The sequence below is a fragment of the Protopterus annectens genome, chromosome 12.part0 (genome assembly GCF_019279795.1).
Source record: "Protopterus annectens isolate FY-2018-M chromosome 12.part0, PAN1.0, whole genome shotgun sequence".
NCBI lineage: Eukaryota > Metazoa > Chordata > Ceratodontiformes > Protopteridae > Protopterus > Protopterus annectens.
The window spans coordinates 408649358-408668440 of record NC_056746.1 but is presented as its reverse complement, the minus strand read 5'-3'; the positions used below and the strand labels follow the sequence as shown (position 1 = coordinate 408668440).

The 19083-nt window shown below is 36.7% G+C and overlaps 1 protein-coding gene across 3 annotated transcripts in view; it reads right to left on the bottom strand.

Annotated features, from left to right (window-relative positions):
- Positions 1-276: 276 nt before the first annotated feature.
- The window catches only part of LOC122816610 (regulator of G-protein signaling 11-like), a 1281503-nt gene continuing 1262696 nt past the window's right edge, over positions 277-19083 (bottom strand). For all 3 annotated transcript variants that reach the window (XM_044089514.1, XM_044089516.1, XM_044089517.1), the window contains one exon: positions 277-1409. In XM_044089514.1, the coding sequence (XP_043945449.1) occupies positions 1322-1409 (88 nt within the window). In that variant the 3' untranslated portion in view covers positions 277-1321. The remainder of the gene's footprint in view (positions 1410-19083) is intronic.

The following is a 19083-nucleotide window of genomic DNA, read 5'->3' as shown; positions in this document are numbered from 1 at the left end:
TACCTTATTACATTATTGTTAAAACTTTGGAAAAAAGTGTGTATTCTATTAGTGGATATCTTTATTAGGATAAGAATCCAGAAAATGGGCAAATATAATTGAAAATATACCACAAGCTAACTTAAATGTGGGGGAATGTTCTGTTGTTATTGAATGCAATGCTCAGGAATGATGCAAAATAAAGTTAGCATAAAAATGATAACATCAGCACAATAAGCATTTATACAGTTGTGATTTCAATACTATAATGATGAAAATTAGATGAAATTCGAGAGATTACTGATTGTCTTTCATGAATCATTTATTCTTGAAAATGTGTTTTTATCCAGAAGCTGCAGGTATATGTTGTTCAAAAGACTCAAATCTAAATCACTACTGTCCTTTCAAACTTAATAAAGTATAAAAACTTCTCAATGCATCTCCCAGCTTGTGCCTCATTACAAAATACAACTAAATACCCACCCTATAATATTTCCTCTAAGAGGCAAACAGGTGAGCTGGGGAAATAATCATGCATCATCTAAGAAAAGACAAGGACTGCAGAAGTAAACTAAATCTAACAAAGACAGAAAAGTAATATGACAAAATGTAATTAAATTAATATGTTTGTGTATTGTTCCTGGATCTTCCTTACAGACATCCTCTAAAATTTTAGCTCACTTTTTGTACTTAACTATTTGACTACTACATAAAAATAAATGGAAAGTCAGTTGAATAGATACAAGAGAACTAAGGAGTATGAGTCCATCATCTGCATCATTTACTTCACTTTCGCTGTCTAAGCCCTACATGCTACAGTTAGACTGCTCTGTTGCATTGTTACTCAGCCTATGCCAAAATAAATCAATAAAATGTCAATTACACTAACGATCCAAGAAGAAGGATATGGAACACAATAATTAATAACATTTCGCCTTCTCACCTTGATGATTTGCCTGATGGTTCAGTTCAATGATTCTATCAATCACCAAATTCAGCCTCCAAAGTCATACAAGAAAATGAAATAATTGATAGAGTAAACAAATTATGACATTGTGATTTTTAAACAACTTCTTAGCTTAACATAAGGTACATTTGTTTTGGTTTTTGAACAGTGCAAATCAGCTTTAAAACAAAGCCTTAGTTTAAAAAAATGACAATTCCTTTTTTGGTTTTCAAATAGATTTGGTCATATTATGTACCATTAGTTCTTTACATACTGCATATACATCCCAAATTAAACAGAGGCACTTTAAACTTTAGTAGAAAGTGTAGATAGGAAAATGCTGCTATTGAGCAGAGTTCTGAAGCATCAGTCGTCTGAAGTGAGTCGGATATGATCTTATTCTGGGGGTGTGTCCTTTTCTCCTGAAGGGAAATGATCCATCAAGTATATCTGGCATTCTAATGGAACCTCAGGTCTGGTGAGGCTAAAGAAAAACATTAAAATGCTTTATTTAGTGGCAGCCACAACATATTGTACATGTCAAAGATTGTCAAAATGAATCTACAAAGCAACATCTTAACTATAAAACTACCCAGCACCCTCATTTATAAGCATCTGCACATACTAGAGTGGGGATACATTACTTTGTCATATCAAATCAAAACATTTTAACATGATCCCATTGGTATAATCACTCAGTGTGTACCATTCTGAATAAAGTTTTATCTTCATATTATTATTAGTTTTTTTTTTTTTTTTTTTTACCTTGTAACTTCCTTAAAATGTATTTGATTTTTATCACCTGCATGGCTGGTCACCATGTTTACTAACAATCAGGTTCTCAAGTTAGAAAATATGCTCCAGAGACTATGTTCATCAGGTGACAGAAATATATCTGTGAAATGTTCTAAAACAGAAAAATAAAGTGTAATAACGTGATGCCTATATCTTTCCCTAGACCGATTTTATTACTGACTTTCCAGATTGTGAAGTATTTATGCGATAATTAATGGTGAGTGGGAGTAGTACACTATTTACTCATGACTGCTACAGTGAAACCATAAGGGCAAATCTCATGTGGTTTAATAGAATGATAAGTAGGTAAATAACGCACAGCTTACCATTATGCATTACAACTATAACTTGCCAGATCTTTACATTTAATATTTCTGCAACTTATATGATGCCTTGCACATGGATAATGTATACAACATTTTTAAAATTAGCTTTGACTCAAGAAATTCACTTATGAGTACATTTTTTCCTTATCTTTAGATGTGAAGGAAAATATGCAGGGTGCCTCAGTTTACTACAAATGCCTGATAATCTAGTATGATCTGTGAAACATATCATAAATTCCTGCACATCTAAATTCATGTTATCTTTCTATTTCTCACAGCAGTGTTGAAACAGAATAACTAGTATCTATGAAATACCACAAAATCTAAGATGCTTTGCAAAGCATACAGTGAACATCTAAAATTACTTAACTTAAAGTTAATGTCCTACTTGTAACCAGAAACATTTAGAAAATTAATGACTTAGAGCCTTGGAACTGTGAAAACTAGGTTTCTACCAGCTCCACCACAAGCTACCCATCTATGTCAAGCAAAGTTCCTCATTAGCACTCTTCAAGAAAAATCTTCATGAGTGGATGGGAAATTGGAAATACACCCTGGGGATCACTTCTGTGGCTCTGCTCAATAGGGGCACAGGAAATTAACTTTTTTGGGTGGCGTAAGCCAGGGAAACTTGTTGGCTAGGCTTACTTAGGCCCTTGGGCTGATAGCCTAGTACTGACCTATGAACCTATGAACCTATTTGATAGTCAGTTACATAGCCCAGTCACAGAGTCCTTTTTTAGCTACAGATCTGGCACAAAAATGGACAACTGGTAACAAATCGAAGATATGATTAAATATAATCAAAGTTACTAAGCACTGGAAAATGTCTTCAAAGTGCAATGGAGATACAGCACTGAAGTATTACATCCACCTGAAATTATTTTTTGGCATTTTGTTAAAGTCTAAAATATAGCAACAAAACTGCATTAAAAACATACATTCTTAAGATGCAATTGCAATGTTTCTTTAAACACAACACATTTGATACTTCTAATCTTTATGCACTGAGCACCTTAAAAGCAAGAGGCAGTATTGCAAATTACATCAGTTTAATAGTCTTTCTGATATTTCAGACTGAACATAAAGAGTGCTCTTTATGATTACAGACATCAGGCTTCCCCTGAATAGTATTTTTGGAGTTTTCCAATAGATAAACAAGAGGTTGAAGTACTAAAGGATGAAAACAGAAAATGTCTGAGGTGATGACATTCTGTTTATTGGCTCATTTATTCCACAACATAATGCTAATTAAAAATAAATATTTAGAATTACTAAGCCCTAAACTCATACAGATATGTCCAGGGATCAACAACTATACAAATTTCAGATTTAAACAAGTCTGGCCAAGTACAGAGTCATCATTAAGAAGGAAAGGATACCTGCTTTTTAGAGTCCGGCCAACAATAAAATACATTAAGATATTAGTGACTCCTGGACATTTGGCAACCTGTGAGAAGTATTTCCTAAGGCAATCTGGAAAGCTTCTGCAGTGTCAGTGTATAAAGAGCTTCCCCTCTGACTTGCCTGTGATGCTGGGAAGATCAGATGGCCTTAGGTTCATTTCGCATATTGGGTGCTTGGATCTATTTTCCAGTACTCAGCACTCTAGTGCTGCTTAAGGGGGTTCCTGCATTCCCAAAGTGTTGTTAGTAAGATGAGAAATTAAACTGATATCCTGTTTGCCTAAGTTGGTAATAGATGAGGTCAATGCAAAAAAATGCAATAGCACTTACAAAAAAGAGAAGGGGAATATTCTTAGTGTCCTTGCAACATTTCTCCCAGCACTAAACTGGTTAACAAAGATAGAAAAAATATGCTTTCTCTGCAAAAGTTGGACTTGACCATGTCTATAGAACCCTTACAGATAAAAAAAAAAATTCTGGCTGGCTGCATCAATCTCCCAAGATGGACATCCTTTTAATACCCTGAAATATTACATAATGTGGCAGTTATCATGTAAAGCAAATTACAAAGATCATTAATGGCTCTGGTAAATCCACCCCACATTCAGGAATTCTGTGTACACCAAGAATGAGTCATAGGACCAACAAGTATATAAACCACAACAGAAATGTGAGGAGATAGCTATTCCCAGTGTACAAATACCACTGTCTTCACTTCCTTGTTATTTGAGAAAAAATAAATAAATAAAAACTGTTAAAACATAGAATTAAAAGCAACAGTAATAACTAGTGCAAAGCTACAGATGTCAATTCCTCATCTATAAAAGAACTGAAGTAAAACACCAGCAGACTTAGTCATCAGAATAACTCAGCTTTTATTTATGATGGAGGCAGAGTGACACAGGGGATAGCATTGTTGCCTCACAGCTAGAGGCTCCCTAGTTCAATTATTGGTCGGGGTGCCTTCTGCATGTTCTCCCTGTATTCATGTGGGTTTTTTCCATCTGTTTTGGCTTCCTCCCACATTCCAAAGGCATGCAGTAGGTGGACTGGACACTCTAAATTGGCCATAGGTGGGAGTGTGCATGTCAGTATGTGGTTTAAGAGAAATACCATGGCAGGGCTAACCACCCAGTGGTGTAAACCATGGCTCTAGAGATGATTGTCACTGTTGAAGTGACACCCTAACCCCATGTGCAAAAATGGAAAAAAGTGGTTGTGTGAGGATGGATGGATGTTTTTTTCCACCAACTGGACTTCATCAGAACAAATTTTCAGTTGTAGCTTTACCTGTGGAAAACAAAATATATGCTTAATGAAAACAAAGGATAATAAATTGTGATTGATTGACAAACTCATGCATAGTAATTGCATTTTATTTTTCTGTTTTATTTTAGTACCCTTCTCCATTAGGACTGGTTATGTTCATTTTTTGCCACCTGGTTTATCCAGCTTGTACTGTGTTCCCCTGAGGTTAAGGCATGTGCTGACTTTCTTTAGTTAACATAGACATCTGTTCCTATTGTATCCCCAACATAGAAAATATATGTCATTAGGTCTAACGTTCAAGACTTACCTCAGTTTATACTTTTGTTGTGACCCATCCCTGTGGGGCTGTAAGATGGCGCTTGTTTACATCAGGTTTGCTTATACTGGTATACTAGCCTATCATGAGTTACTCTTTCTTTTGACTCATTACTATTCATGAGTGTGTCAATCAACATTTATGATCCTTTGCTTTATTAAGCATACATTTAGTTTTTAATGGGAAAAGCAGTTATTGAAAAATTGATGTGATGAAATCCAGTTGGTGGACGAAAGCACTTAACATAAATAAAAACGGAGTTATCCTGGTGACAAAGTCTGCTTCAGTTTTTCTTCAGTACTTATATAGAAAGGGAATTAACATTTGTAGTTTTGGACTATTTATTATTGTTGCTTTGAATTTTACATTTGAGTTTTTATTTTTCATTTTTCTCAAACAAAAAGAGGTTAAAACAATCTGCTGTTTACATGCTGAAGATAGCTATTTCCTTGCATCTCTGCTGTCGTCTAGCTATCATGTAAGATTCAATATCAGTATATTTAATTTTATTTTGCATCAGAAATGTGATTTCGTTAAAATCAGTGAAATTTACCTTTTCAGATTTCATATAAATTTGTACACTAACAGGATAAATTTAACTTCTGAAAAGATTGAGAAAGTTGATAAAGCACTAAATCTTCTAAAACCCATGTAACGGAATACATTTAATGGAGGTAAGGGTGCAGTGAAGAGGGAAGAGCTTATGAGAGCTGTAAGAGACCATTCAGACCTAAGGAATTATATCATACTTATCATAATCTGCATGTATAACAGAATGATTTTAGCATACACACAGCACTAATACAAACAAGTACCTTATTTATAGCATGATTTATGTGCATGTATTACAGAATCTTTAATTGCATACAGTCTGTACTACTGCAAATAAGCAACTTAATTATATGCTGTTATTCTTATCTCAACGTGTTTTACACACATATTGAATATGACTTGCACCAAAGGGACAGGAAGTGACAGCAGCCAGTGTGCCCCTTCCATTCACTATATCTGTGTTCCACTATGCACTGTAGTTCTACACAGACAGCCTGGAAATTGCATACACTAGGTTTATGAGAAGAGGAAAAAGGCCAGACACTGATGGAATATCTATTGCTTTTTGTGGATAATGCCTTAGGTTTAGTAGTATTCACCTTAACAGCCACAGCAGCAAATGGAACACTATTTAAAACATTAGGATGGCATACCCCACCACTATACCACCCTTTTTACTTAAATGCCAGTATTTTTCAGGCATGAGCTCAGTCCTTTGTTTTTTTTTGTCACCTCAGACCTCACTGATACTGACCCCCAGTGCCCCAAGTCACCACTAGGTCTACCAGCACCCACCCCTGTGGACTTACTCAAGTGTTGCTGAGGCCAGTCATAGCTCTTATGGGTGTCACCTGTACTTCTGTCTGGTGTAGGATATTGTTTTTATATGCTCTCCCTATGCTTTCCCTTCCACACCCCCATATAGTCATTGTTTGCGGTGCTCCTTCCCTTAGGAAGTGTCATCAGTGAGTGCGCTCGCCCAGGATAGGCACTCCCATGCCTCCCTGCAACTCCATCAGTCACTTGAGCTGCTAACTGAACCCAGTTCAGATGGCCTGTAGTTAAGGCTTTATCTCACTATACCAATGGAAAAGTCCTTTTTGTAAAATGCAAGTCCACAACATTCACTTTCAGAGTCTAATATGGTACCAACTGCACCACACAGAAATTCAATACATAAATATATAAAGATAAATATACGTCTACACTATATGCATGCATAAAATATCTATACACAAACAGCTACAGATAAACATTTTACATATATATATATATATATATATATATATATATATATATATATATATATAAAATATGTGTATATATATATATATATATATATATGGATTTATACACACACACACACACATATATACAGATACATAAACACTGCACACATACTATATTCAAACATACAAATGCAACATATACAAACATCATTAGCATATATACATATGCATATACAATAATATACATGTGAAGCTGCTTTCATGGTTTTAGGCCTCCGTATAGCAATCATGTTTCTTGTTTTCATGGATTAAAGCATCTTTAATACCCTTTTACTGTGATAAAATAAAATGCTGAATAAAGGCACCAAATAGTCACAGTAACCAGAAATCCAAAACAGTGCCTCGGAAAGGGAAAAAAACAGCGCTCCCTCACTCTTTAAGTCCAAAGTTTAATGTAAAATAATCCAACACATAAACGCTTTACAGACACTGCATTTTTGTCACTATTACACAGATTTCCTCAAATGCGGACTTTGCAACATCACCTAACTTTTATCATCCATATAATTATTCAATTACACAAAGTAAACTAATGAAAATACTTCTTCCAAAACCAACATGAAAAATTATTAAAAACACTGCTAAAACCATTGCTAGAACTTTTTCATAAAAATCTATACACATAAAACATCTTAAGTTATCTAAAATATACCCTAAAAGCTTTTGTTAAAAGTACTGAATAAAATAAAGTCAGTATAATGTAAATAAATACATTTTCACATTTTTTTAATTAAAATAAACAAACAAAATGTTAAAATGCAATGAATAATAAGTACATGGGCTTCATCTTGTGGTTGGAGATCAACAAAATACCCTTTTACTGTGATGTAAATGATCACCAAAAAAATTTACCTCAGTAAATGCAAATTATATCTGTGCTCAAATAAAATGCAAAAATATTACATATTCATGCCTTATCAGAGAACTGCATTCTAAAATTATACTCAGTTAAAAATATACACAAAACTTAAAAACTTTCATAATTGCATCTACTGCTAAAAAATTCTGAAAACAAATCAGTACTGCCTTGACATACAGCCAACTAATCATAATGGCCTTGAGAGGCAAAAATGGAAGGTACAATATCTACTGTAGCCTTTTTGTATTTTAACATTTTTCTGCTTTGAAGTTCTCATAGTTAATATGTGATAGCTACTGTCACAAATCTCTTTAGGTTCATAGGTATAGACTTGGCTAATGATCACCAGGCCCATTATAAGCCTAGCAGTGCAACCCAACCCACTTGTGTCCGTTATGTATCATTAGTGTTTATTAGGAGGGTATATGATAGTTAGTAGGTTTCTAGAAGTTAAATAGGGGGCAGGGTATGTTAGTTTGGTCATTAATGTCTGCCTGAGTCTAGCAGAGAAATGAAGGCCAGACCTCAAGTGAATTTCCAGTTTTCCATCCACTGGTCAAGGTTACGCTTAAATAGAGTTAGGGATGGGCTCTGTTTCACATGGATGGAGAGCCTGTTCCAGAGCATGGGGAGCCTTTGAGACACATATCTGTCTCACCGATATGTCTTATTTATGTTATAAGCAAAATTTAAATAATTGGATCTAGCAGTTTGGATGTTGTTCATTTTGCAGATGTGCAAAAGGTCCATCAGAGCTGGATTAAGGGTGCCTTGTATGCCAAGCATACAGCACTTCTCCTAACCTGTATGAGGCAGAGTAGAGATAGGGCTTTAAGGTGATCCATATAATACAATATGTTTATATACTAGATTCTCCTGGTAAGGAACTCCTATTCTTGTCATTCCAACTGTTGCATATGTCTGGTCAGGCACATGCTGAAGGGGCATTATACTCAACAATGGATTTGATAAGGGCACAATAAATTGTCACCGGATGCCATGCCTTTACATATAATCTGGGTGACATAGAATTATATTCTTACTTCCTTGGTCACATGTTGGTCTACGGCCAGATTATTGTCTACTTATGTACCCAGATGCTAGATTACTGGGTCAGCTCTTAAGGGTGTCTTATCAATGGAGTAATTAGCCTGTGTAGCAGTTTTCCCAAAAGGCACTCTAATGCATTTCTTGGCATTGAGTTTTAATCCATGACTTTGGCACCAGTCATTTTTCTGTGTTAGACCCTCTTGCAAGATGCTTGTGTCTTAGGGGATTCAGTTATAACTCCCAATTTGCAGTCATCTGTGAATATGGTAGGGCAAAGGCCCTTGACATTAGCTTTTACTTCCAAGAAGTAGATGACAAATAGGAACAGTCCCAGCATGGAGTGACTGTCTCTTAGTGTAGCTGGTCTTAACAATCCTGATTTCCAGAGTCCTGTCTCTGAGCCAGCAGGAAATCCATCAAGCTATTTAGGGGTTCATGCCTAGTTCGGTGAGTTTTGTCAACTATACTCGACTAACATTTTGTATCAAACGTGTTTGCCAGGTCCTGGTATTTAGTATGCACCATTTTCTCCTCATCCATTGCCTTGGTGACCTTCTCAAATAAGTCCAGCTGGTTTAGGTAGACATGACTTTTCCTTAACAAAGCCAAACTGTGTTGGGTCCAGTGTTTGAAGGTTGCCTATATCTTTGTTGATCATTTCCATGAGCATTTATTTCATGGCTCTGCATATTTAACTAGTCAGACTTATATGTCTGTAGTTTATGGGGTCAATTGTTGGTCCACTATTGTGAAGTGCTATAACCATTCCAGTCCTCTGTTCACATGGTACAAAGCCTGTTTTGAGGCTATAGTAGAAAAGAGACTCAAGTGGTCCTGTTAGGTCACATTTCAAGCTATTTAGGAGACATCCTGAGATACTGTTGGTGCTCATTGAGGCTGTGTTTTTGGCCTTCACAAGCACCACTAGGACCTGCTCCTTATTAATAGTTGGAATTTATGCTAGTAGGCATTTCATTGTGGGAGGTGGGGGGAGTGGGGGTGAAGTTTGAGCTGAATTTGTCAGCCAGAAAATTCACTATGTCACTCTGCTCAGTGAAAGTGACACCACTGACCACCAGCTGTAATACTACCTTTTAAGTTTCTGAAAGAGCTGCAGAAAATCTTGTGGATGTCTTTAGCCTGTGAGGCTATCTTGACCTCATCATTGGCTGCAAGCAGTCTTTTTTGGTGTTTTCACATCAACAGGTTAACAGTGCCCTGTACAGACACAAATGCCTAGAAAGTAAATTTTATCTATAAAACTACCTCTACAACTAAAACCTGTAACTTAGTGTGGCTAAACCAAAGCCATTGTGCAGAGAGAAGTGTAGAGCAGCTAGTTTGTGCATTAAACATCACTACTATTAAATCTTAGCACAACCTAACCTAGGTGAATGCCCAACCCTAGAGACTACCCACGAAGACTTCTGTATAATCCAGTCTACAATCTACAGTAGCCCACTCAAATACAGGTCTGCACAATATGCATATAAGATTTCCAAATGTCTCTGCAGCCAGCGTGGTAGATATGGGAATCCTGAAACAATGTAACAATTGTCTGATGTTCACAGACAACCATTTAATCCTTGAAGAAACAAATACAGAATGCGAGAGATGCCAATACACATTTTCAGTAGAGACAAGAATCTCCCATACAAACAAGGTTATCAAGAACACACACACTACATCCACCATACAAACAGACCAAACTATGCTGAGGCACTACAAAGCAATCTTCCCAAACCTCAAAGACATCCTAAGCATATAAATGACAAAGCCTATCCACAGCAATCTCAAAAGCACTCACCAAAAGCAACACCAAACACCACGCATCTGCCTATAACCAGTTTAGCTCCAACAACAAAAGGCAAACAAATACATTAACCAGGACTCTTCTCATGCAGGATTCCCCTGAACAACACACACATGCCTCACTCACCAGACTGAAGGAAGAAAACATAATGGTTAGTTGCTTATCTGGAGCCAGGATCCATCAAGTTACACCCTAACTCAAGTCACCACGCCACAGGTACCAGTATGGTTCTATCACAGTCTATCATAGTCTATGTGGCCATTAATGACCTGAGACATTCTTCCATGGACTAAATAAAGAGAAAAATTGTTGATCGCTCTCTATATATGTCTCAGACCAGTATGTGCCTTGCATTGAACAGTATTCTACCTTCACCAAGGATGATGCCACAGTACAAATGAAAGATGACTGACTTCAATAATTGGCATAGTTTCTGGTCTCTTTCCAGGGGGGATTCAATATTTGGAAGCATGGGAGTACATGGTTACCAAACCATGTTGCTTTACAAAGGATGATCTGCAATTGTCTTCCTAGACTTTTGAACAGTGGCTAAAATTTTATCTACCCCTTAGAGCCTTTTCTAGGCAATACCTAATTGACAAACCTACTGAAATAGCGAATAAAAAACCCAAAGAAACCTAAAGGTGTTACTGCTCAATGCTAGGAGTCTAAACAACAAACTCCATATTTATTTATGTATTTATTTATTTATTTATTTATTTATTTATTATCAGTTTGATTACCGGGGAAGTCCACTGGGCCAAGAAGTGCCCATTTTCAGTGGAGGCCTGGGGAGAAAAGCTCCATGAACAGTATAATACAATAAAGGTTACAAAATGCATATAAAGGTTGCAAAGTGAAATACAATATAATATAGGTTGCAAAATACAAATAAAGGTTACAAAGTGAAATACAAGAGTAGGATTCATACATTCAAGAGTTGCAGAGTGTAATATACATTATGAGACAGTTTAACAACTTAACAACAGAGTGTTTTTTTTTTTTTTTTGATGTTACAATATTTACATGCTTGGAGTCAATTAAAGTCTGCTAGTTCGGGAAATTTTGAACAATAAGAATAAGTATGAGAGTATAGTGGAGTGGGGATTAGGAGAGTTTAGTGGGGAATCCCTAGAATTTATATGGGGTGAAAGCAGGAGCATTTCCATTTGGAAGACAGGTGAAGAATAAGTTGGGTTTTGAAGGATTCAGTGTTGGGTATAGTCCTAAGTGAAGGAGGCAGAGAGTTCCATTTTTAAACGTTGAGTTTTGAAGGATTCAGTGTTGGGTATAGTCCTAAGTGAAGGAGGCAGAGAGTTCCATTTTTAAAAGTTGAGTTTTGAAGGATTCAGTGTTGGGTATAGTCCTAAGTGAAGGAGGCAGAGAGTTCCATTTTTTACCTAGAGAGAAGGAGAGTAAAAGCTGGCCAGCGGGTCGTTTGGGTTTAAGAATGGAGATTAGGTTTTGGTGTTCAGATCTCAGTGATCTGTTAGGGATGTATGGAGGAAGGATGTCCTTTAAGGCTGGGCATTTATCAGGGGAGAATATTAGTTTGTGAGCGGTGGTTAGTTGTAGATAGTCTAGGTGGTTAGGGAGTTCTAACCAGTTCAGAGAGTGAAGGCTGAGGCAGTGGTGAGCTGATGTTTTGGATTTGGTTGCAAATTTAGAGATCTTATTATAGCAAGCTTTGAGCTTAGAGGTGTTGGTAACAGACAAATTGGTTAGAAGAGGGGCTCCATATAAAAGGGAAGGTAGGAGGTAGGTGATTGCCAGGGTATGCCTAGTGGAGTTGGAAAGAAAATGATTGTTGCTATATAGCATACCTAGCTTTTGGTGGGTTTTCTTTATGTTTTGTTGTATGTGAAGATCAAATTTGAGGTGTTCATCTATGGTAATGCCAAGGAGTTTTGCAGAGGGGACCACTTCAATGGCAGTGTTAGTTTAGCTTAGGACATTGAAAGTGTTTTTGTCCAAGGAGGAAACCTTGGAGGGGAGAAAAATTAGTATTTTGGATTTATTGGAGTTGAGAGAAAGGTGGTTTTGGTGCATCCAGTTCTCTGTAGTGGAAAAGGCCAATTGGGTTTTGGTCAGTAGTTCAGGAAAGTTTGGGGCAAAACAGACCAAGGTAGAGTCATCAGCATATTGGATGACTGTGGTGTCAGGGATGATGGTGTGAAGGTTATTTATAAAGATGTTGAAAAGCATGGGTCCAAGGATGGACCCCTGAGGAACGCCAGTAGGTGTAGGCAAGAAGGAAGAGGAGGAGTTCTTCCATTTGACTGCTTGAGATCTATCAGATAGGTAACTGTAGAACCAGGCTAGAGTATTTGGGGAGAGATTGAGATTGACCAGATGATGAAGAAGGTGTGTATGGGAGATGGTGTCAAAGGCTTTTGAAAGATTTAGCAGTACTGTGGATAAAATGAGTCGAGAGTCTCGATTGACAGTTTCTAGGAAGGATAGTAAAGCAGTTATAGTATTGTGGCCAGGACAGAAGCCATGCTGGGTGGGTGTTAGGAGGTGATTCTGAAGTAGATAAGGTAAAAGTTGGTGGTGGACACACTTTTCTAGAATTTTAGATATTGGAGAGAGTAGGGCGATGGTGCAGAAGTTAGAAATAGTGGTGTTTTTGCCGCCTTTGTGAAGAGGTAGGATGTAGGCTGAATGCCAGAGTTTTGGTACGTATGACTCATTTAAGGATCTATTAATCAGAATACTAATTGGGAGAGCGATACCTTCAGCTGCATGTTTGAGGAAGGAGGAGGGAATGTTGTCAGGGGCATTAGAGCATGGCTTTAGCTTGGATAGAAGCTTTTTTATAAAAGTGGTGCTTCAAGCTGTCCTCATTCAGGAATATAGACATCTGTGCCATCACCAAGACATGGTTTAAATCTACAAAAAATAGTCTGGCAGAGCAAGGCTTCAGTGCCTTCTATACATTTATACCATCGGCTGCACAGACAGGGACAAAAGATGATGCCCTGGAATTTATCCAAATCATCACATACAAAGTCCCACACCATATCCTAGCAAGCAATAGGTCACTCTGTATGACCTTAGAGTCCCATAGCTTATATCTAGATGTATTGGAGACACTCATCATTAAGCCAAATACCCTGTTTCATTAACACAAATACCATTGATGACTAGAGGTTCCAACATACTGGACCTGGTACTCACCAATATGGGTGAGTGCCTGCCTGACTGGTGAGGTCAGACAACAAAATTGTCTCCTTTAAAATAAAAATCAAATCAGTAACCCCAGAAAACCCTGTAACAGGAACTATTTCAAAGCAAACTACATCCTATAAAGCATTAGTTTGTCAAAATTCACTGACCCTCCCAACCCCGAGTTCACAGTAACCTATATGGAACTGTTGACAGAGACCCTGTGCAACTATGCAAATGACTATGCAGAGGCTACTCTACTTACTAGAAAAAGGCCAAAACAAACTCCAAAAATAAACCACACTGGAGCAATCCGAAGTCCAACAAGGCCAGTTATGAGGTCAAGATAACGTCACGGGTTAAAGACAACCACAAGGCCTTGTACTGCTATGTCCAAATAGCAGACCCAATATATTTTATAAGTATTTACTTGTTTGTGTCACACATTAGTATCATTTCATCCATAGGGCTCCTGTGTGATGATAATAACAATCTCATTTCTTTCTGTCTCTTCATAAGTTAATCCCTCATCTGACCTATCATTATTTTTATCTCCTTACTGTGCATCCCCAACCTTCTTTATTCATGTCATAAAGTTAAAGCTACAAAAAGAATTGTAGCGGGCTTCTAATTGCAGACATGCAGACAGGCAAAGTTACTTCCACTTATCCTGTAGTTCTATATCATTTTATAAGTTCTATTTTCTTTGAATTTATACATCTTTTTATATTGTAGAACATCGCATTGTCCCAATGTATTAATCCCTCTCAATGAGATATGGAATTCAGAACATTCTACACTATAGTGTTTCATTCTTTCTTCCAATGCTACGGTATGCATTAATATTCTCTTTAATCTGTAATTGTTTTATTCCTCCTTCCTACATGTGCAGCACATCTCTTTGCTTCACTAATTACCTTACAGTTTTTATAAATCTATGGGTCAGTTTTGGTAGTGATGGAATTGTTCAACATGTCTTCTAATTTAAACCCATCCACATATTTACCTAGCAAACACTCTTGAGGGACTTCACTTTTTAACACTGTGTAGCTTAAAATACATGAGATCTACTATCAGTTTATGTGGTGCATACCACATGCTGAGATTTAAACTGTTGAATAACCATCTTTAACATTAACTCTGTATAGTTAGTTGTTATTCCACATTGTACTCCAGTTGATTACTTATAACAAATTCATATTTCCAGCATTCTTAGAACTTTTTCCTCACGTGGTCATAGTCTTTCTTCAGTTGTACCATATCAAGCAGTAACATATCACTTAGTCTAAGACCCTTAGGAGTAACCAGGCCATTTAGAGTACAGGAAGAGGCCCTCATTTTTTGAGCAGGGGTGGGAAAAATGCCTTGACCGAAATTTTCGAAGGCATGTCAAAACAGCAGGTTTTATATAAAGTTTAACCCATTTTAAGAGTTAATCATTTATTTGCCATGTGTTGCATAATCAAACACAACACAGATATTAAAAATAAAGCATAATTCAGCACAATCCAAATGCCAACAGCACCATAACAAATTATACTATTAATAGTGTAAATATGAACTGCTACACAGAACAAATATGAACTAGCTGTGGCTGTAGTGAATAGAGAACAGTCATGACTCAATGGAAAAACAGCTAAAATCTACATCAGGATCCATATACATACATACATATATATATATATATATATATATATATATATATATATATATATATATGTTCAATGTGTATTGTACAAACAAATTTAGTGTGCACTGCAACACCATTTCTACCTGAAGTATACATCACATTGACAGCTCCTTGTAACAAAATGCTTTAATAGTCAGTGCAAGTTCAATGTACACTGGATCATCTACACAGCAATGTGTGGTTTATTATCTGCTAACAGCAGGCCCTAGTGTTATAATGCGATACTCGACACACTGACTGTGTTTACCGTTTAGCAACAGGGATGTGCTCTACTAGACAATATAGGCCTTATTTCATTTATAAAATGACCACCAAACATAACAAATAAACATAAATGGAAAGTGTTAAGCAATAGAAGAAATAAAAAATTATTGGAAAAAAAGAAGAAAAAATAGTCCCTTGGATTAAATTATTTCTTATATTATGAGTCATACTGGGTTTACCTCATATGCACAAGGTACAGGGTTAGATTCTTACCTTTGAGAGGATAAATTTGGCTAGGCTTAAAATGGCCCACAAAGGCAGATAACCTTGTACTAACCTATGAACTTACACACACACACACACACACACACACACACACACACACACACACACACACACACACACACACACACACACACACACACACACACACACACACACACACACACACACACACACACAATTATTTTGTTACTGCACAAAACAAACCATGATAGGTTTATATCTAGTTCTCATGAAAAAAACAATAAAGGAAGAGTATGAGCTAAAATCAGTTTAATTTTAATTATAGCACACACTTTATAAAAGCTTAGTAATAATCCTAAATATCAAATCCAATAATTATTTGAATATTGCATTACATATACCTATCCTATTTTACAATACTTTTCAGCTCTTTAAACACCAAAGGAAGAAGAATAAAGGTGTCCAACACTCTACACCAATCTCTGGCACAGAAATATAGTATAATACTTTGGGAAGCACAATTTGTGTTTTTTTTTTTCCAATATCTTTATTACATTTCCACGTATGATAATGGCAACCTTACATTTATATAAATGAAAACCATACAAAATGATATCACTTTAGTTGCAAACAGTTTACATCACAGACACCATTGAAACAGCTGTAGTTGTAAACATTATAAATCACTTACAAACCTTCCAGTCATTGTTAGTTAATCATTATCTAGCTCATTAAAATCCTGCCTCTTAAACCTCATTCCTGCTCTGTACGTGCTGTTCCCACAATTCCCATTTTTTCCTCTGCAGTTTGCTCCTTCCCTTTTCTAAAGATCCCAATTCCAGTTGTTTTATCTCTGTTACTATATTCACTACTTCTAGTAAAGTTGGTCTGGACTTTGATTTCCATTTTCTAGTAATTGCTTTTTGGGCAGCCACCATAATTAGACTCAGCAAGGCTTTACTATGTCTAGGCAATTCTTATTCTGTAGCATAACACAAAAAAAGAATCATCTTCCCAGGCAGTCCAATCCGCTCACCCAGCATCTCCAACAGAGCGGTCTGCAGGGAATCCCAAAAGTCTGCTAGCTCATCATTTCAAGATACTCTAATGAAGATTTCAAGAAGCCTATTAAGAACACAAAGTACAGTAAACTCTTATTTTTGATTGCATAAAGCCAATTTTTGATTGATCTTTCACTGTAGGTCACCTAGGCAACAAATGGGCTTTCAGAGTATTAAGCAACATGTGTTGAATACTGAGCCCTGGCTCCTCACCATATCTCAACTGTCCACTTTTGCAGAATGTCTAAATTTTCACCTCACAAAATTTGTGTTTTTCAGACAAATCAGTGAGGATTGAACTCATTAAGTAATCAATACATTTGAGTTTCAGGCTACATTTTCATCAGAAAATGTTTTCTAATACAAATCCTGTTGTTTTAGCAATTTTCTAAGTTTAAACGTTATAACAGCAATACTTAAAACCCGTTCCTATTTTTGGGCCTTTGATCCCATTATTTTAAGCTTTGTCCAGGCTTCGTGTGCTAAGAGGTTGAAAGGTATGCACCCTGACACTACCTTCATGAGAGACACAGATGTTACTTTTTTCAATGACCAAGAAGAGTGACTAGTAATATAAATTTGGAGGGTGTGTATGCCTCACCCCAACACTGAAGATGCAGGAGACCCTGCCTCCCCCCCCCCACAAACCCACTAGAATTTCAGTGAGCCTGATCATCAGAGTGTTTAACCCTCACTGAGTCATAGTGGAAGGATTTACTATATCCTTGTATTAAAATCAAGCAGTACAGCTGCAGTTTGCTTTTTTCAATAAATGGCCATAGTTTGTCCATGTATGCACAACAAAAGCATTTTCACTGAAACCAAAATGAAACATTTCTCCCAACAATCCCATCCATGATGTATGCACAAGCACTCAAATGACACCAGAATGAAACAGTTCTCCCCAGTGATCCCTTCAGCAGTTTGTCCATGCATGCACAACACAAGCTCTTTCACTGACACCAGAATTTCCCCAATGACTTCTTCAGTAGTTTGCCTGTGTATACACAAGCATACTAGTAATTACCCTCCTACTTACTTCTTGTTCTTTTCTTCTGCCCTCTCTCCCCACACACCAAAAATCTGACAATTTTCAGGACATGGTCTCCATCAGTTGAAGCGGTCGATAGAATTAAGCTTCCATCAAGCAGAAAAAAACATGTCTTTAACAACTTAAAATGGATGTCCACAGTGAATAGCGGGATATCATGTTTCAAGCAAATGAAAATTACTCACTATGGGCACCAAAGAGACCGCTTTTATTGTGCCACAGCACAGAGCCCTCAACCTGCACAGCCAATCACAGGTCTTTTTCAGGAGGTGTCCAATCAAGTAGATACAAGCAGGGGTGGGGGGCACACAAGAGCATCCCAGACATCTATTTAGAATGTACACATTACCATTTATCTTACAGCAGAATAAAAAAATAAGATATGCATTTAATATGTGTATATATATATATATATATATATATATATATATATATATATATATATATGGGTCCCCTTCAGATGGTTGAACTTTTAAAAGCTTGACTTTCATATGGCCGAGACGATATGATCGAACTTTTAAACATACAAATGGTCTGAATGGGGATCTCCACAGGGCACGGAATGTGAAGATTTCCTTTTATCGCAATGTAGTGCGATCTCGGAGTTGGTATATTTAAATAGTGGGGGATGCAGGGGGGCTTGCCCCCCCCCTGCTAGCACTGTTTAGTTTTTTTTTTGTTTGTTTATTTTTGTTTACATTTTCAAACATTCAAATGTTCAATCATATGGTCTCAGCCATATGAAATTCAAACATTTGGATGTTCTATTATGTGAAGTAGACCAATATATATATATATATATATATATATATATACACACAAACACACACACACACACACACACACACACACACACACATATTTTATTACATCCACAAATTGCTCTGCACAAGATAGCACTTGGGCCCTGCTCTAGCTACCCTACTGAGAAGAACATCTGTTGTCAAAAAAAATAGTTGCTTCTATAAACTCTCCTAAACTTGAAATCAGAAAATATTGGTCTGTAATTCTAGACTTTCCCCTCAACATCATCTTTTACAGGGACAATTTCTGCTTTTCTGCA